The following is a 17972-nucleotide window of genomic DNA, read 5'->3' on the forward strand; positions in this document are numbered from 1 at the left end:
ATTTGAGTTTAGAAAACTGATGGGGATGTTCTTTTAATTGTTATTCAAGCAATGTATGTGTCGTGACCAACTCAACGAGTGTTGCCAACAGGAACGGTGTAGAGTGCCCTCTGGTGGACAAACTATACAACTCCAACACTCATGACATGGTTTAAGCGTGATTTGCCCGTTTTTATTTTATTTTTGAAATATTCATTTATCGTCCATTACAACTGCCGATACCGATAGTTTGGAAAATGGCTAATATCGGCCGATAATATCGGTCTGCCAATATATCGGTCTGGCTCTAATGACAATAAATGTGTCGGTCGTCCTCTGCAGAATCTTGTGAACAAAATGTGGGTTGGCGTAGCCAGTGAGGACAAAGCAGAACTTCGGAGCTGCTTGCCCAAGCTTCTGCTATCCCAGCATGCACTGCTGCCTTTCTTCATCCGAAACAAACTCTGCAAAGTCATCGTTGACATTGGACGCCAGGACTGGCCTATGTTCTACCATGACTTCTTCAGCAACACCTTACAGGTACCTGTTATTCTTTACTGCTGTTACTATTAGATGATATTAAACCGAACTGAACTGACTTCATCTTTGTGGTTTGTGTTGCAGTTAGTGCAGTCGCCGTCTCTCGCGCCGCTGGGTTTGGTTCTGCTCAAGATGACCTCGGAAGAGCTGGTCTGTCCCAGAGAAGACTTGAGCGTCGCTCGTAAAGAGGAGCTGAAGAAACTCCTGCTGGATCAGATCCCCACCGTACTGAACCTTCTCACTGGTGAGACACTCATAACTGATTCATTGAAAGTATATCCGGGTGTAACTAATCGTTAAAGGTGGAATACCTAAGATTTTTGCATTAAAATATCCCAAAATCACAAGGCCAGTGTTATATATTTAGTTAAGATGATAACTTACAATATTCCAAATGTTTCAAACAATGTTTAAATCGTGAGAAAATTGAGATTTTAACCAAGGAAACGGGGCGTGTGAGTAGGGATGAGCTGGGAGTCGCCAGTCAATTGTGTCATATCCGCGTTACCTCGGTTTCCGCTCGTACTGCGTGTAGTCCTGGACAAATGCGGAAGTTGTAGTTGTGCGTTAGCGTCAAACGTCAGCTTGTTTCGCGCATTTGTTATGGAATGGAGCAAAATTATTCTTTAGCGATTGCACCTGGTTCTGTCTACAAAGACAAGTCTCATAAACGCAAACGTCAACGAACGGGTCAACCAAACGACCCAAGAAGAATTTGGGACAAGAGAAATAAAACCAGCTCAACATCGGTTCCTAAATGGAGAGAACTTCGTGAAAAACTCTAACTAGAAAGAGACGCTGATCTTGCATGTGTTTTACTTGACCGGTGAGTAACACGTGTTCTGTATTCAAATTTCATGTCGGTAAACGACGCAAAACAATTAGTATTATTGTTCGAATGTCTTGTTGTCAATGCATATGATGTGAAAAATCGTAAGGTCATATTCACCGCAAATACTTCTCGCAATGTGAACTGTTGGCTGTATCTTAGAAAACGACGTTTATCTGAAAAGTGTTTCAACCGTCCCGGCTCTCCCCTAACATCTGTGATAAATAATTTACTTTTAAACCTTACTTTTCTTGCGGTTATTTCAGTTTAATGAAAAACAAGCATGTCATTAAACGCAACAGTTATCGAAATCGAACTTTACCATGACTACTAATTTTCCAAACATCCATGTTTTTACCGAACATCCATGACTACTAATTTTTGATTCCCGTCTGGCTGATTTATCCACGGTGGAGTTGAAAACAACAGTTCCCATCATTCCGCGTTCCTCCACGGCGTCATCAAGCAAAGCCGTTGTTGTTGCTTTGAATGTAGCGCCCTCTAGCGGCATAAAATCGTAGGTATTGTAGCTTTAAGCACTGGAACCTGTATCATGTTTCATTTTTAACTCTCTTTTGCGCGCAGGTATTCTGGAGACGGTGTGGGACAAACACAGTGTTACAGTCACCACTCCCCCTCCATCCCCCACGTCAAGAGAGTCAGGTGAGCTTAAATACCAGTCACTGCAGCAATTGACTGTTCGCAAAGACCCGCCCCCCTTAGTTACTGTCGCTATGTCCAACAAGCTACGCTGCTCTCACACACACACACACCATGTTCCCACGCAGTGAAAAATACATTGCGGACTGTAGGCATGTGCCGGTATAAAATTTTCATGCTGCGGTTAATTGATTGAGCTTTTATCACGGTATACGGTATTATCACGATATTTTAATGAAATTATATTTTAATGCTCAAGAAAAACAGATTCATTGTGGGTCTCTAAAAAAAACCTCAACTAGCATCACAATGTATAATTGTGATTTTCAAAACATATGGTAACTAAACCGAATTGTTTAAAGTTTAGTGACAACATGTTACAATGTTTACATGGTACAATGACTGGTAGGTTACGGTTTGTATTATTCAATTAAATTCTTGGATTTGATTTAAGTCTTAATTCAATATTGACTCATTTGGATAAATATTAGGTAGGCCCCAGTCTGTTAATGTTTCTCAAGAAAAAAAATCTCTCACATACTGCTGTAAACATACAGAGAGAAATTAAATATAATATTTAGCAAAATACTCCTTGCTATTTTTTCCTAGTCAACTAATGTGCTGGTCATTAAATGGCTTTCCTGAGGTAAATGTAACGTTTTGTGACACAACAGTTCTCCTGCAGTGTTACTGACCTCTTTCCGTGTTTGAAAACACTCATTGATCGTTATTATGTACAAGTAAATATACCTTTCGGTAAGTTGTACTGTACCTTTAAATAAAAACGAAAGTGACATGATCGGTTTACTTGAACTGAGGAGCAACGATCTGTGATCAGAACCTAAGAGCTGATTTATCAATAACAACTTTCATATCAAAAGTAACCTGCTCTGTCTAGTCTGTCGGTGTCAGTGTCCTCTTTGCTCTGTGATTTTTCTCTGTGGGAGAGCGTGTGAAAAGTGTCAAATGCGTTAATCGTCTTTCAGACAGGACGCGGAATGCGCGACGCTGACCGCTTGGTTCAACGTTGCCCTTCAGATACAACGCGATTTGCCATTTTAAAATAAGAAGTTTAACTACTTTGAAATTTAACCCCGGCGTGGTCGAGGTCGGCGGAGCAACAAAACATCCCTGCGCGCGTATTCCGCGTCCTGTCTGAAAGTCTCAAGCTTGAGTCTCAAGCTGAATGCGTGAGAGTTGGCAGCCCTGCGGGGATAAATCGCCGGGAGCGTTCCGCCATGCTTCTGCTCCATGTGAGGAATGTTTACATTAGACTAGTGCGCACTGCCCCATGCACACAGTGCTTATACATGTGGGGATTGTTTACATCAGAGTGCGTGCGTGTTTTGCGCAGCACGCAGTGTTTGAGCGGTTGATGGAAAATAAGCAGCTAATGCGCGCTCTAAAAGTCTAAATTCAAATCTATTATTTTTCACGGTATTTTGAAGAGCCCGCGATAACAATATCGTGCATATTCATTACCGCGATTTATCGCATTACCGAATACCGGCACATGTCTAGCGGACTGACAACATGCTGACAGACAGGACAGACCAGGTTACCTTTCGGTTACTTTTGATATTAAACATACAAATTTGGTAATTTTTTTAAATACAATTTTTTTAAATACCGTGGCTCAACTATATGTTTATCAAGCGACGCGACTACTTTTTGTGCGAAAAAACAAACAAAAATAACGAGTTTATTCGACTATTTCTTTTCTTCCTTGTAGGCCAGAAACGAGATTTCCTTAGATTTCCACGACGCATGCGTGAGAATTGCGATCTGAAGTAGTGTAAGCTGGTGTGAGCAGATCGCAATTCTCGCGCATGCGTCGTGGAAATCTAAGGAAGTCTCGTTCTGGCCTACAAGGAAGAAAAGAAATAGTCGAATAAACTCGTTATTTTTGTTTGTTTTTTCGCACAAAAAGTAGTCGCGTCGCTTGATAAACATATAGTTGAGCCACGGTAGTCACTTGGAATATTTAAACATTTTCTTCATTGACTTTCTGGGCCGTCAAGAGCCAGTCCCTTAGGAGCCAATGTGGTAGTTATACAGCTCTCAAATTTAATCAAAAATATCTTCATTTGTGTTCCGAAGACGAACGAAGGTCTTACGGGGTTGGTACAGCATGGGGGTGAGTAATTAATGACTTAATTTTCATTTTTGGGTGAACTAACCCTTTAAAGAGTGTAATTAAAAGCAAATTAAGCAGCAAAAGAGACACTGTTCCTCGGGCGGCTTTCTGTGTGTACGCTCCGAGTCGGATGCGGATAAGAAAATGGGCTTCGGATACGCGGCTAAACGCGTACACAAAAATGTTAAAATGGCTTTTTGAAGAGTATTCATGTAAAAACAGTGGGTTATGTCTTAAGGAAACACACACAGTTTAGGGAAAAAAAAGCATGTGTAACAGTATTGGATCTGTGCATTAGCTTAGAACAAAGAAAATAATTACAAACAAAACTGACAAATTAATACAACAGAACAAAAATGCAATGTTTTTCAGGAAGATAAGTGTTCAGATAAGGAATGGCCTTTCCTACAACAACAAAAATGTATAATCAAATATAAAATAATATTTCATAGTCTTACTGTACAAAAGTTAAGTTTATCCTTATTAAAACTACTTCAGTTATTCGGTCAAGATCAGTGAGTGATATTCTTCTGTCATTCGTTGTTTGATTAACGTTAATGACACGACATCTCAGGTTTATTAGGCTGCTGTCACTTTAAGATTGTATTTCTGACTCTTACGTAATTGTTTTGATTACATTATTTAACCTAGTATTAGCCATTTAAAATTACTCGTATCATATCGCCCCCAATAATCGTGTTAAATACATTCAAATATACATGCATAGCGTGATTTCAACATTGACCAAAAATTATCGTGATTAAGATTTTTGTCATAAGCGAGCAGTCGATCATCAACCAGTACTGATATGATAACCACAAAATGGTCTGTTGTTATAGTTGAAACCTGCTAATAAATGACTGTTGTCTTTTGTGGTGTTCTGCAGGTGTTTTGGGAGGCAACAGCACACAGATGATCCTGGAAGCTGAAAGTGCCGCTCTGTGTCTGCTAGCGCTGGAGTGTTTGGCTCATCTCTTTAGCTGGATTCCTCTCTCCACTTCTATCACTCCATCCCTCCTCGCTTCTATTTTTCATTTCGCTCGCTTCGGATGCCAGCAGCCAATCAAAACGAAACAAATGCCCACTTCGAATGGAGACTCCGCCCCTGGAAATCTCCCAGCCAATGGCGGCAGTGGACACTGCAGAACTGGTCAGATGGTGGGCCAATCTGATCGCGCCAAGCTGGGCGTCATGGCAATGAACTGCATCAACGAGTTAATGTGCAAAAACTGCGTCCCCGTGGACTTTGAGGAGTTTCTGCTACGCATGTTTCAACAGACGTTCTTCCTACTTCAAAGACTCACAAATACACACTCACACACCAACACACACACTATCAAAAGCAGATTGCAAGAATTAGATGAAAGGTAAGAGATAGATGCACTTGATTCAAACATTTAACTCATTGATTCTGCTGCTTTTTAACCCTCTCCATCTGTCTGTCTGTGTCTATCAGCTATGTGGAAAAGTTCACCGATTTCCTCAGGCTTTTTGTTAGTGTTCATCTGCGGAGGATCGAATCTAACGCCCAGTTTCCTCTAGTGGAATTTCTAGCTTTGCTCTTCAAATACACCTTTAACCAGGTAAAACTCTTTCATTTAATGTTCCTGGAAGCACCAACTCTAACACACCATATTCATGTCTAATGATATTGCCTTTTCCTGTTCTTTGATTACCCAAACTTTCCTTGTTCCTCTAACTTTTGACACATCTCCATCCTTTTTTTTTATTGTTTTTGAACATTTTAATGCACATACCTGGGCATTTTCATGATTTCCTGGTAACATTTGAATTTCTGTTGAAAAAGACTAGACTTGAAGGTGCTTTTTTACTCTTCCCCGTGGCTTTATCGGTAATGTCATGTTCAGTATTAAACCACAAGACGTGCGTTATCATGATTAACATTAAAGGGTCATGTCTTTTGGCACATCCAAGAGGTTATTGTACTATTAAAACATCCTGTAAGTTTCACAACTCGACTTCCTCATTCGTTCAAAAGCGGGTTTCATTGAATCCAAGCTCAGAAAACGTCTCGTTTCGGATTGTCAAGTTATGATGTAATAGTGCAACGACATACCGCCTTTGCAGATTTGGTGCGTTAATGAGATAAACAGGAGAGATACAAGAGCACTGGACAAAACTAAATTAGTTTTCCTATTAATGAAGAGTTCACCTCATAAATCATAACACTCTGCTCTAGCACAGGAAAGTGCATGCTAGTTAAAGTGCACGCTCTTAAAATGAAAAAGTAAAAAAATAAAGTTTTGGAGGATCAGCCACCCTAACTTTCATTAAAGGGATACTTCACTTCTGTGAAGATTAATCTATTAATACAAAGCTTAATGCTAAATCCTGAAGTATCCCTTTTAAATTTTTCCTGATAAACCTGCGTTATTGAGCATTGTGTACAGCTATTATCGGGAAAACCGCTATTTCTGCCGCTCCTAAAGCGCCTCAAGTTTATTTTTATTTATACACTCAGCTAAAGGATTATTAGGAACACCTGTTCATTTTTCATTAATGCAATTATCTAATCAACCAATCACATGGCAGTTGCTTCAATGCATTTTGGGGTGTGGTCCTGGTCAAGACAATCTCCTGAACTCCAAACTGAATGTCGTTGGTGCCAGATGGTCTGAGTATTTCACAATCTGCTCAGTTACTGGGATTTTCACGCACAACCATTTCTAGGGTTTACAGAGAATGGTGTGGAAAGGGAAAAACATCCAGTATGGGGCAGTCCTGTGGGCGAAAATGCCTTGTTGATGCGAGAGGTCAGAGGAGAATGGGCCGACTGATTCAAGCTGATAGAAGAGCAACTTTGACTGAAATAACCACTCGTTACAACCGAGGTATGCAGCAAAGCATTCGTGAAGCCACAACACGCACAACCTTGAGGCGGATGGGCCACAACAGCAGAAGACCCCACCGGGTACCACTCATCTCCACTACAAATAGGAAAAAGAGGCTACAATTTGCAAGAGCTCACCAAAATTGGACAGTTGAAGACTGGAAAAATGTTGCCTGGTCTGATGAGTCTGGATTTCTGTTGAGACATTCAGATGTTAGAGTCAGAATTTGGTGTAAACCGAATGAGAACATGGATCCATCATGCCTTGTTACCACTGTACAGGCTGGTGGTGGTGGTGTAATGGTGTGGGGGATGTTTTCTTGGCACACTTTAGGCCCCTTAGTGCCAATTGGGCATCGTTTAAATGTCACGGCCTACCTGAGCATGTCCATCCCTTAATAGCCACCATGTCCCCATCCTCTGATGGCTACTTCCAGCAGGATAATGCACCATGTCACAAAGCTCGAATCATTTCAAATTGGTTTCTTGAACATGACAATGAGTTCACTGCACTAAAATGGCCCCCACAGTCACCAGATCTCAACCCAATAGAGCATCTTTGGGATGTGGTGGAACGGGAGCTTCGTGCCCTGGATGTGCATCCCACAAATCTCCATCAACTGCAAGATGCTATCCTATCAATATGGGCCAACATTTATAAAGAATGCGTTCAGCACCTTGTTGAATCAATGCCACGTAGAATTAAGGCGAAACAGGGTTAAACACAGTATTAGTATGGTGTTCCTAATTATCCTTTAGGTGAGTGTATATCACATTTAAAAACAGCAAACAGTTCTTACCAAAGTGCTGAACAATAGACAAGATAAATAACAAGGACAGACCACACATTCATGACAAAATATCACAATTATTAAAAGCTAAAGGAAAAAAAAGGGGTTTAAGAGAGGATTTAAAAACTGTTAGAGATTGAGCCGCTCTGATATAAACCGGAAGGCTCCAGCGCCAGCGATTGCAAATGCTCTGTCTTCTCTATTCTTTAACCCTGATCTGGGAACAGACAAAAGTCTCTGATCACCTGTGACTGACTGTATTCGTCGTCTGGCTGCGTGCATCAAACCATGACGTCCGTACTGTGAAAGTTCAGGGCGAATACATGTACCGTTACACCCCTAATGGGCACTGATAAATAATTTACAATAAATACTCCAATATTCCATAAAAACAAGAATTGTCCATTTGGTTTCATGGTGACTACATTAAGACGTGACTAAAATCAGGGAAGAAACCGTTGTTTTATTAAAGTTATTGCCAGGTTTTGATGTATAAATCCTACTAACTTTAGAATTGCACTTCAGGAAACTAATATTAAAAATCGAATTCATGACCACTGAATCCGCCTTGAAGTTCTTAAGCGTGATATTTGTGTGCATGTTTTCATTTAATGGTCTGTTGTTTATTTTGTTGTAGCCGAGTCACGAGGGTTACCTGGCCTGTCTCGACATCTGGAGTGTATTCCTGGACTACCTGACCACCAAGATCAGAAGCCGATTGGCTGACAGAGACAGTGTCATTAACAGGTACATGTCTGAGTGAATCGAGTTTGCTTTATATAGGTTGCTCAAGCGTAATCTGTATCTGTGTGTGTCCAGGTATAAAGATGCTCTAGTTCTGCTGCTGCGTGAAGTTCTCAACAGGATCCAGTTCAGGTTAAACCAGAGTCAACTGGAAGAACTCGATGATGAGACCCTGGACGATGATGTAAGAATCAAACACACACGCTTATAGTAGCTAAAACATCTCTGGCTGAAATTTTGGAACTCTTTCCCCTCTGGTTTCCATAGCAACAGACAGAATGGCAACGGTACCTGCGTCAGAGTTTGGAAGTGGTTGCCAGGGTGATGGAGCTGCTGCCGTCCCAGACCTTCTCTGTTCTGGTGGGTGTAGATTCTCTCTTTCTCTCTCTCTCAATTCAATTCAATATAGCTTTATTAGCATGACTGTGTAACACAATGTTGCCAAAGCATCAACATATTATATATAAATAATACAACAAACACACAGAACATATGTGTATAGATCATGTCATATGTAGCATGGTAAATAAATAAACACAGTATATATTAATAAATGAATAAATACAATTAGCTGTCTCTGGCCTTGTGAATAGCTAACACATATTTAGCCGCTAGTGCAGCTGTTTTATCATAAAAGTATTATCAGAATATCTGTATTATCATATCTCTCTCTCTCTCTGTGTGTGTGTGTGTGTGTGTGTGTGTGTGTGTGTGTGTGTGTGTGTTCTGGTGGGTGTAGATGAGTGGGTGAACATGCTCTCTTTCTCTCTCTCTCTCTCTCTGTTCTGGTGGGTGTAGATGAATGGGCGAACATGCTCTCTCTCTCTCTCTCTTTCTCTCTCTCTTTTCTGGTGGGTGTAGATGATGGGGGATGTAGACAATGGACTCTCCATTGGCAATTCTAATAACTATTTAAAGGGCATATTGCAGGTTAGAGGACCCAATAAATCAATGTATAAACGTTTTATTAAAATATATGTAGAAATACGCTGCGGAAGCTTCTGGAGTCGTTTTTGTGAGAATTTTACTTCTGTCTGAAAATGGGCGTGATGTAACAGGCGATTCAAACAACAGGAAAACAATGGATCGCAATGACATTTCGAACGCTGAGGAAATACTTGTATTACGAACCAGAGCAATACAGTTGTGAGCCTGCTATGCTGCCGGGAGAGCAGGACAGGCCAGGATCAATGTTAGACAGAACGGTCAGAGACACATTGAGTTGTGGTGTGAGGAGAACCAGTGGAGAACAGGGCAGCTGTCTTGGTGAGAGAGACCTGCTTATAGATACACGTTCGCCAACGATATGCACTGTGCTCACGATATTGTACAGATTATTACCATCTTATAAAACCGTTATTTCCAATTCTTGATTCCGATTGGTCAATAGCTGTGCTTTATTCATGATAAAACACGTCTATGACCGCTTCACCCAACGGTTCCTATGTTGTGTTTATTTGAGCTTTCCTGCATATTACACATTGGAGCGTTGTTGCTGTTCATGGTCAGGGACTATTTTTTTCTAGCGGAAGGAAGGCTTTTAGTGACTTTACTTCATGAAAATTGCACTAATACATTTTTTTAACTTTAATATTTATATTGTGTGGTAACCGTTTTATGCTTCGCACCGTGCCTAGCAACGCCCTTCAGCCGTTATTTATTCACGATAAAACAGCCTCTCGTACCTTATTGCTTACGTATATCAGGCCAGCAGACATGAGTATGTTTTGGGTAGATATGTACTATTAAATGTATAAAAACTAGTGCTGTCAAACGATTAAAATATTTAATCGCGATTAATCGCATTAATGTTACAGTTAACTCGCGATTAATCGCACATTTTTATCTATTCGAAATGTCTTTTGATTTCTTTTTGTTACATTATTTTTCTCATTTTAATGCTCTTGTCAACATGGAAAAGTGGATTGGCTTGTTTAGAGCAAATGTTTTTATTATTATTATTGAAAATAACATTGGAACAGTGCTCAATTTCACACTAACATATATAAATTATCTCTCACACATTGTAACACTGTCTATCAATAAAAGGGTGAAAGAAATACTGACGAGGTCCTGATATTGACGAGGTGTGTGTGCTTGGCCATCATCAAGTAGTGTTTCAGACTGGCCGTGCTGCGATGATGATCGCTCAGTTCACAACGACAAAACACACAGATCACTTTGGTCTTGTCAATGGGACCATTTGGCAACTTTTTAAAAGTAAACTTTCCATTCAGAATATTATTGGCATCCATTTCGGAGTCTTGCGCTCGTCTTCCACTGAAAAGTTACATTACTATTTAGCCGGCTCGCAAGCCGAAACGAGTGTGTGCGGCACAAAACGTCCTCGCGCTGCGCGCTCAACCCATTCATTTCAATGGCTTGCGCCGCGCGAGGACGTTTTGTTGCTTCTTCGACCAAAGCGCAAGCGGATCAAGACCGTAAACAAAACAACAGGCACGCCGCAAACACACGTTTCGGCTTGCGAGCCGGCTTTGAGTGGATGACGAGTGCGAGACGCCGAAATGGTTCAGGACGCATGCCGCGTCCTGTTGCGAAAGCATGTGAAAAAACGACAAAGTTTGCTAGGACAAAAAGACCGTTAATCACGCAATGAAAAAAATTAATGCCGTTAAAATGGTTTTGCGTTAACGCCGTTAATAACGCGTTAAACTGACAGCCCTAATAAAAACTATACTCGAGTATGTTTGTTTTGTGCTGAAAACGTACTAAAGTACATTTTTAATACATATTTTTCACCTGGGTTATAACATAAACAGAAAATTAAAGATTTGAATATTTAATTTAATATTTAATATTAAAATCTGCTAAAATAAACATCAAACAGAAATAACCCGGCGCCATATACATGTGGTGTTCGAGGCACATACAATACAGACTGCCGACAGTTCAACAGGGCGCAGCTCTTAAAGGGGCCACACCTTATATTCACTCGTTACAGCTTCCATCCTACTGAACAGGTACCGGTATACAGGGGGAGGGGATCAGGCCGTGAGTGCAGAGACACCTGCGTGAGTGCTATTTACGACAGTACAACTCTAGGGGTCACAGTTTGACAAATGGAAATCCTGCATAGTGCTGCTTTAAAAAAAAAAAAGCAGTTTTTACAAGCAGTGCAAAAAACACTCACTTTATCTACTAAATGAATGCCATTATTTAGTTTTAAAACATTTAAAATCCTGCATTAACTTCATACAAATTTTCATACAAGGTTATATATTAATTAAAATTTTTAACCTGCAATATGCTTTTTAATATGGAAGCAAAACTGATTTAAGTGAGTCCCAGCGAAGTCCAACGCATTCATGAAGGATTTACGATTTTAAATCAAATTCTGCTGTAATCCACACGAGGAAGAGTATTAGAGCTGTCAATCAATATAAATGTTTCATCAAATGCCCAGTTTAAATCTGTCAGTCTATCAATCATATTTTTCCTGTTATTATTAATTCCATTAAATTAGCATGTTAAAGGGATACTACACTTTTTTTGGAAATAGGCTCATTTTACCACTCCCCCAGAGTTAAACAGTTGAGTTTTACCGTTTTCAAATCCATTCAGCCGATTTTTTGATATTTAGAAGAATATCAGTAACCAGACAGTTTCTGGTCTCATTGACTTCCATAGTATATTTTTTTCCTACTATGGAAGTCAATGAGACCAGATACGGTCTGGTTACTGATATTCTTCTAAAAATCAAAAAATCGGCTGAACGGATTTGAAAACGGTAAAACTCAACTGTTTAACTCTTGGGGAGTTGTAAAATGAGCCTATTTCCCAAAAAAAAGTGGAGTGTCCCTTTAAATGGCATTGATTATATGATGAGCAGAGCATGATTATGTGTGTGTGTTTTTAGTTTCCGGTGCTCCAGGAGGATCTGGACGTTTACCTTGGGCTGCAACAGTATATCGTGAGATCAGGATCAAGTGAGTTTCTCTTCATGGTCACAGTCTGAGTATTCAGCAGTTTTGTAGATGGCAGCCTTTTCACCAGATTACACCTTTAAATGCAAACTCAGTTGTTAACAGAATTATTACATGTGTTGTTTTGGGTGAACTGTTTGTCTTGGAGAATGCATTGCAATAATGCTGATGTCGTTTTTCACTCAGTGTCCAAATGTCTCTGTTTTAAATCCACTGAAGCATAAAGGGGGAATTTGTTGGAATGGAAATATGATATCTTTGACAAATTTCCTTGTTCTTTAGGCTGTATTTTTTTTCCTTCTTTTGCCGTCTGACTTCCTTCTATCAAATATCTTGCATAAATATGTTTCTGCCATGGCACTTGGGATTGTTTTGTTGTTGAGTTAAGTGTGTAATAATCAGCCCAAGTAAGCAGTCTTATTAAACTAAGGCTGTACACGCACAGACAAGATGAAATATAGAGGAAGTTGTATAAGAACTGTAACACATACTTTACCGTTCAGAAGTTTGGGGCAGTACGATTTTTGTTTTGTTTTTGAAAAAAAGTCTCTTATGCTCACCAAGGCTAAACAAAAACATATTTTGAGAAATATTACCAACCAAATTAAAAATAACTCGCATTTATGTAATGTATTTAAATGTGTATTAAATTGTAATTTATTCCTGTGATCAAAGCTACATTTTCAGCATTGTTGCTCCAGTCTACAGTGTCATGTACAGTGTCAGTGCCACAATGATCATTCAGAAATCACTCTAATATGATGATTTGATGCTTGAGAAACAATTATTATTAACATCAATGCCGAAAACAGTTGTGCTGCTGCATATTTTTGTGGAAACTATGATACATGCATGTCTTTACTGACACTTTTGGTCAATTTAATGCATTCTTGCTAGAAAAAAAGTATTTTTTTTTTTAAACTTAATGACACCAAACCTTTGAACAGTACGTTACCTTGTATTGATTGCTTGAGCACTTAAATATGACTCAGTCAACCTATATATATATATAATAAGTGTATATATATATATAATATGAAGAGCTCTTTTCCAAAACGCTATAAATCCATTTCAATAGTTTTCAGGAAAACTACATTTTTTACCTAGACCCACACATTTTGTGAATATTCAAATTATCCTGTTTAAATGTTTTATTGGTTCAGTCTGAACATTTTGAACAATAATTATTAAATCAAACAACAATATTGTTAATGATAATTTAAAAGTTAATTTTATTTTTTTCCAAAACGCTATAAATCCATCCATTTTTTGTATCATTTTTAGTAAAGTCATTTTTAGTAAAGAGTCAAACCTCAAACAAATAGTACCAATTTCAACATATGCATGAAAAAAAACAAATTATTAAAAATGATCAATATATGATAACGATATTCAAAAAAGGGACGGGCAGCCCTCCAGCACATGCACACACACACACAGGCTACATAACATGTGAGCAAAGCGGAGCAGCATGACGCTTAAATATAAGTTAAAAAAAACAAAATAAACATAAAATATACGTTTCACATTTGTTTTTAATAATATTACATTACTTATTTTTATTATTTCATCTATGTTGAGTAGGCTATGAAAAGGGAACCGCATGAGATGAGTAAGATAGGATCAAAATTCAAAAGCTGCCCAATATCGGAAAATATTTGGAGTGCGTCAGACATGATTTTGACCACTTATTAAGTTTTGTTTTGTAGAAAGCTTGTAAATTTCGTTTCATATAAATTCTATCTTCATTTTAATAAACGTTTCATCGACAAATTGACTGGATTAATACATTAGAAGTAAATATCAGACAATATAATCAGGACACAGAGGCGCGCAGGTGAACCGGAGCGCGTCTCATAATATGAACCGAAACACCGCGATGCTTGCCTCACACAGGCCTGAGAACTAAGCTACAGAAAGCTTTAAATATCTACTTTTAAACAAAACAATTAAAAACTAAAATAAATTGGCAACTCTCTGCGTATGTAGGCTAATTCGAAGTATGCGTTTCTCTAGGCCTATGCGCGTTCACTGCGAAGATGGCGAGTAAGCATCATCAACTTTATCTTTGTTGCTGACACTGACAGAAAACACTAGTTTATTAATAAACAATTCAAATGTTTCATGCATAATCATTACTTTTTGCCGGTTCTTTGTGGCAAGCTTTATGCATACGTTGAGATGCGGAATATGCAATTAAAAACGCTCATATGGTTTCTCTCCCATTTAATTAAATCAATATATGTGATTACTGATAATACAAACGGCTTAAATGATCTACTACTAGTCGACTAGAAAACTAGGACTCATTTTGAGGAATGAATGAACATAATAAACCTCTGTTCAGAGTGCCGCCGTGCTGGATTGTGTAGAGCGCTCATTGAATTTGAGGATTTATCGTGTTTAGGCTAAAAACAGGGCTGGCGCTTATCGCGGCTTGGAAAGAAACTGTATCTTGCAGTACATTTTAAACAAGGAAATATAGCGATTTGGCATGAAACGTTGATGTAGCAGTGAAAGGGTTCTGTCCACAGCAGAATGACACGACAAACTCATTTTTTTTTTTAAATGGCGTTTATCGCGTTATGGAAAAGAGCTCTTCATATATATATATATATATATATATATATATATATATATTAGGGGTGGGCCGTTATCGGCGTTAACGTGCTTCGTTAACGTAAGACTGTATTATGCAATTTCTGTAATATGCATTCATATTTCATCCCTCTCTATTTATTTGTAGCTATTGTAAGAAAAAGAGCTTTCTGGACACTACAAAATAATTCATTTCGTGTTACATAGAAGAAAAGTAGATCAAATGGGTTTAGAATTACACAAGAAAACCTTATGAAAATATAAGTATAAAATGTATAAAACATATTTAGGCCTAATTACAAACTACCTGCGAGGTTATTTATTTGGGTATAGCACACGCCTTTGGTAGAATTCAAATGAGCCATTTTAATCTAGATTAATCTAGATTAAAAAAAATAATCTATGCCCACCTCTAATATATATATATATATACAGTATATATATATATGAAGAGTTCAGATGCAAAAGCCTCTAAATGCCATTTGAAATTTTCTTCTAGAATGATGATTTTTATCAAGCTTGTATATTTAAGTTCAGTGATTTCACTTAAATGGCAATGATAATTACCTATTAATTGTTATTTAAGTGAAATTACTAAACTTAAATATACAAGATTGATAAAAATCATCATTAAAGAAGAAAATTTCAAATGGCATTTAGAGGCTTTTGCATCTGAACTCTTCATATATATATATATATATATATATATATATATATATATATATATATAATAAGTATAATTAAGTATTTAGTAGTGTCTGTTCTTGTGATGTTCAGTTTGACGGTGCTTTGTGGCGGATCTGCTCTCATGTGGCTTGTGAGCTGTTGTTGAGTGGTTTTACACCTCTCTCTCTCTCTGTGTGTGTGTGAACAGGTCGCCGGCTGAACATCACAGCGGAGGCCGACTGCAGAAGACTTCACTGCGCTCTCAGAGACCTGAGCTCTCTCCTGCAGGCCGTGGGACGCCTGGCCGAGTTCTTCACAGGGGACGTTTTCACCGCCCGCTTTAACGACGCTCTCGCCATCGTGCAGAGGTCAGTTCCTGATTCCCAGTTCCTCATTCGACAACAACACTACCACCTCATGTGTGCCCTTCAACGTCCTCTTTATTCGCTTATGTTTTATGCCATGTTTTGAATGTACATTATTAGTGCTCTTATTACTGTCTTCACATGGCTATTGATGACCTCTTTTTGCATTACACCAAATTTAGTTTTTTTTTTTTTTTTATACATTTTTCATAAATAACTTTGTTATTGTGCCCTTTTACAAAGTCGTGTGTCACCAGTCAGTACCAGTGGCGGCTGCTGGTCTTTCAAAGAGGGGAAGCACTTCAACGTCCACTTGAAGACAAGTCATGTGCTCACATCAAACATAACAAAAACACAAACACATGGCCATTAATACAAATTACAAGCAATTGTGCTCACACAAAATGAGACATGAAGAACAATGAGAACACTCATAAGTCACGTGTTCCCACATGAAAGCACACGGCTAGTGTAAAACACAAGCTGTGGTACACAGCACAAGATAAAACATGACATGATTCAAACACTACGCCCGCACATGTAACAAGGCACCTGACATCGACGGAGGAAATGTGGGAATTGGATTATACTGTGAAATGCATGATGAAAATTGCAAATACCAAGAAATATGTTCGTCTTTTAAGTACTCCGCGATGAGACTGAGCTCAATCTCGAATAGCAGCGACTTTTTATTGTGCGAAATCGCTGTCAATCAAAAGGAGATGCAGTCCTCCAATCATCACGCAGACACCCGGACTCCAGGCCTTAGACTCTTTAGTCAGTTTTTTTTGACATTATAGGGGAAGCTGAGCTTCCCTTGCTGTCTTAAAGGAGTAGTTCACTATTAAAAAACACTCACCCCCATGTCATCCAAGATGTCCATGCCATTCTTTCTTCAGTCGAAAAAGAAATTAAGGTTTTTGATAAACATTCCAGCATTTTTCTCCATATAATGGACTTCAATGGGAACCAAACGGTTCAAGGTCCAAAAGACAGTTTCATAGCAAACTATTCAAAGGGCTTTAAACGACACCAGACGATGAATAAGAGTCCTATCAAGCAAAACGATCGAAAATCGAAAAGAAAAAAAAAAGTTTACGTTTTATAAGTACAAATGGTCGCCTTGCTCTTTTCTGTGGTGCATGTTCGTGACTCTCCTATTCGAACTCGTTCATCAAAATGAATGAATCTTTTCCTGAGTCAACTCGTTAATTTTGTTCGATGAATGAACCAAATGACACGAAAAAAGATTCGTTCATTGTGATAAACAGGTTCAAATTGGAGAGTCATGAACACGCGTCACAGAAAAGAGCAAGGCGAGCATTTGAGCTCATAAAACTTAAACTTTGTTATTTATTTTTTAAATGAGAGATCGTTTTGTTTGATAAGACCCTTGTTCATCTTCTGGAATCGTTTAAAACCCTTTGAACACTTTGCACTGAAACTCTCATTTGGACCTTGAACCGTTTGGTTCCCATTGAAGTCCATTATATGGAGAAAATGCTGGAATGTTTTCATCAAAAACCTTAATTTCTTTTCGACTGAAGAAAGAAAGACATGGACATCTTGGATGACATGGGGGTGAGTAAATTATCAGCAAAAGTTTTTTTTAAAAGTGAACTACTCCTTTAAAGAAATCGCTGGTCAGTACCTACGTATACGTACGTTAATACAGGAAGTAAACAGAGCATATTCACGTCTGTTAGGTTACGACATGTTGCAGTTAAGTCGAGCTAAAGACAATCTACTGTCTCCTCATAAAATATATAATATACAAAAATAGCAACACATTTACATTTATTCATTTAGCTGACGCTTTTATGCGAATCGACTTACAATTGCTATACATGTCAGAGGTCGCACGCCTC

The 17972-nt window shown here is 38.6% G+C and overlaps 1 protein-coding gene across 1 annotated transcript in view; it reads left to right on the forward strand.

Annotated features, from left to right (window-relative positions):
* The window catches only part of xpo6 (exportin 6), a 40750-nt gene that overhangs the window by 8723 nt on the left and 14055 nt on the right, over positions 1-17972 (forward strand). Inside the window, exons 4-13 of the mRNA XM_039686391.2 lie at positions 322-519; positions 604-763; positions 1934-2011; positions 5032-5512; positions 5602-5728; positions 8425-8534; positions 8607-8715; positions 8799-8891; positions 12409-12478; positions 15948-16107. Of these exons, the coding sequence (XP_039542325.1) occupies positions 322-519; positions 604-763; positions 1934-2011; positions 5032-5512; positions 5602-5728; positions 8425-8534; positions 8607-8715; positions 8799-8891; positions 12409-12478; positions 15948-16107 (1586 nt within the window). The remainder of the gene's footprint in view (positions 1-321; positions 520-603; positions 764-1933; positions 2012-5031; positions 5513-5601; positions 5729-8424; positions 8535-8606; positions 8716-8798; positions 8892-12408; positions 12479-15947; positions 16108-17972) is intronic.

The sequence above is a fragment of the Pimephales promelas genome, chromosome 3, assembly GCF_988280905.1.
Source record: "Pimephales promelas chromosome 3, fPimPro1.hap1.1, whole genome shotgun sequence".
Lineage (NCBI taxonomy): Eukaryota > Metazoa > Chordata > Actinopteri > Cypriniformes > Leuciscidae > Pimephales > Pimephales promelas.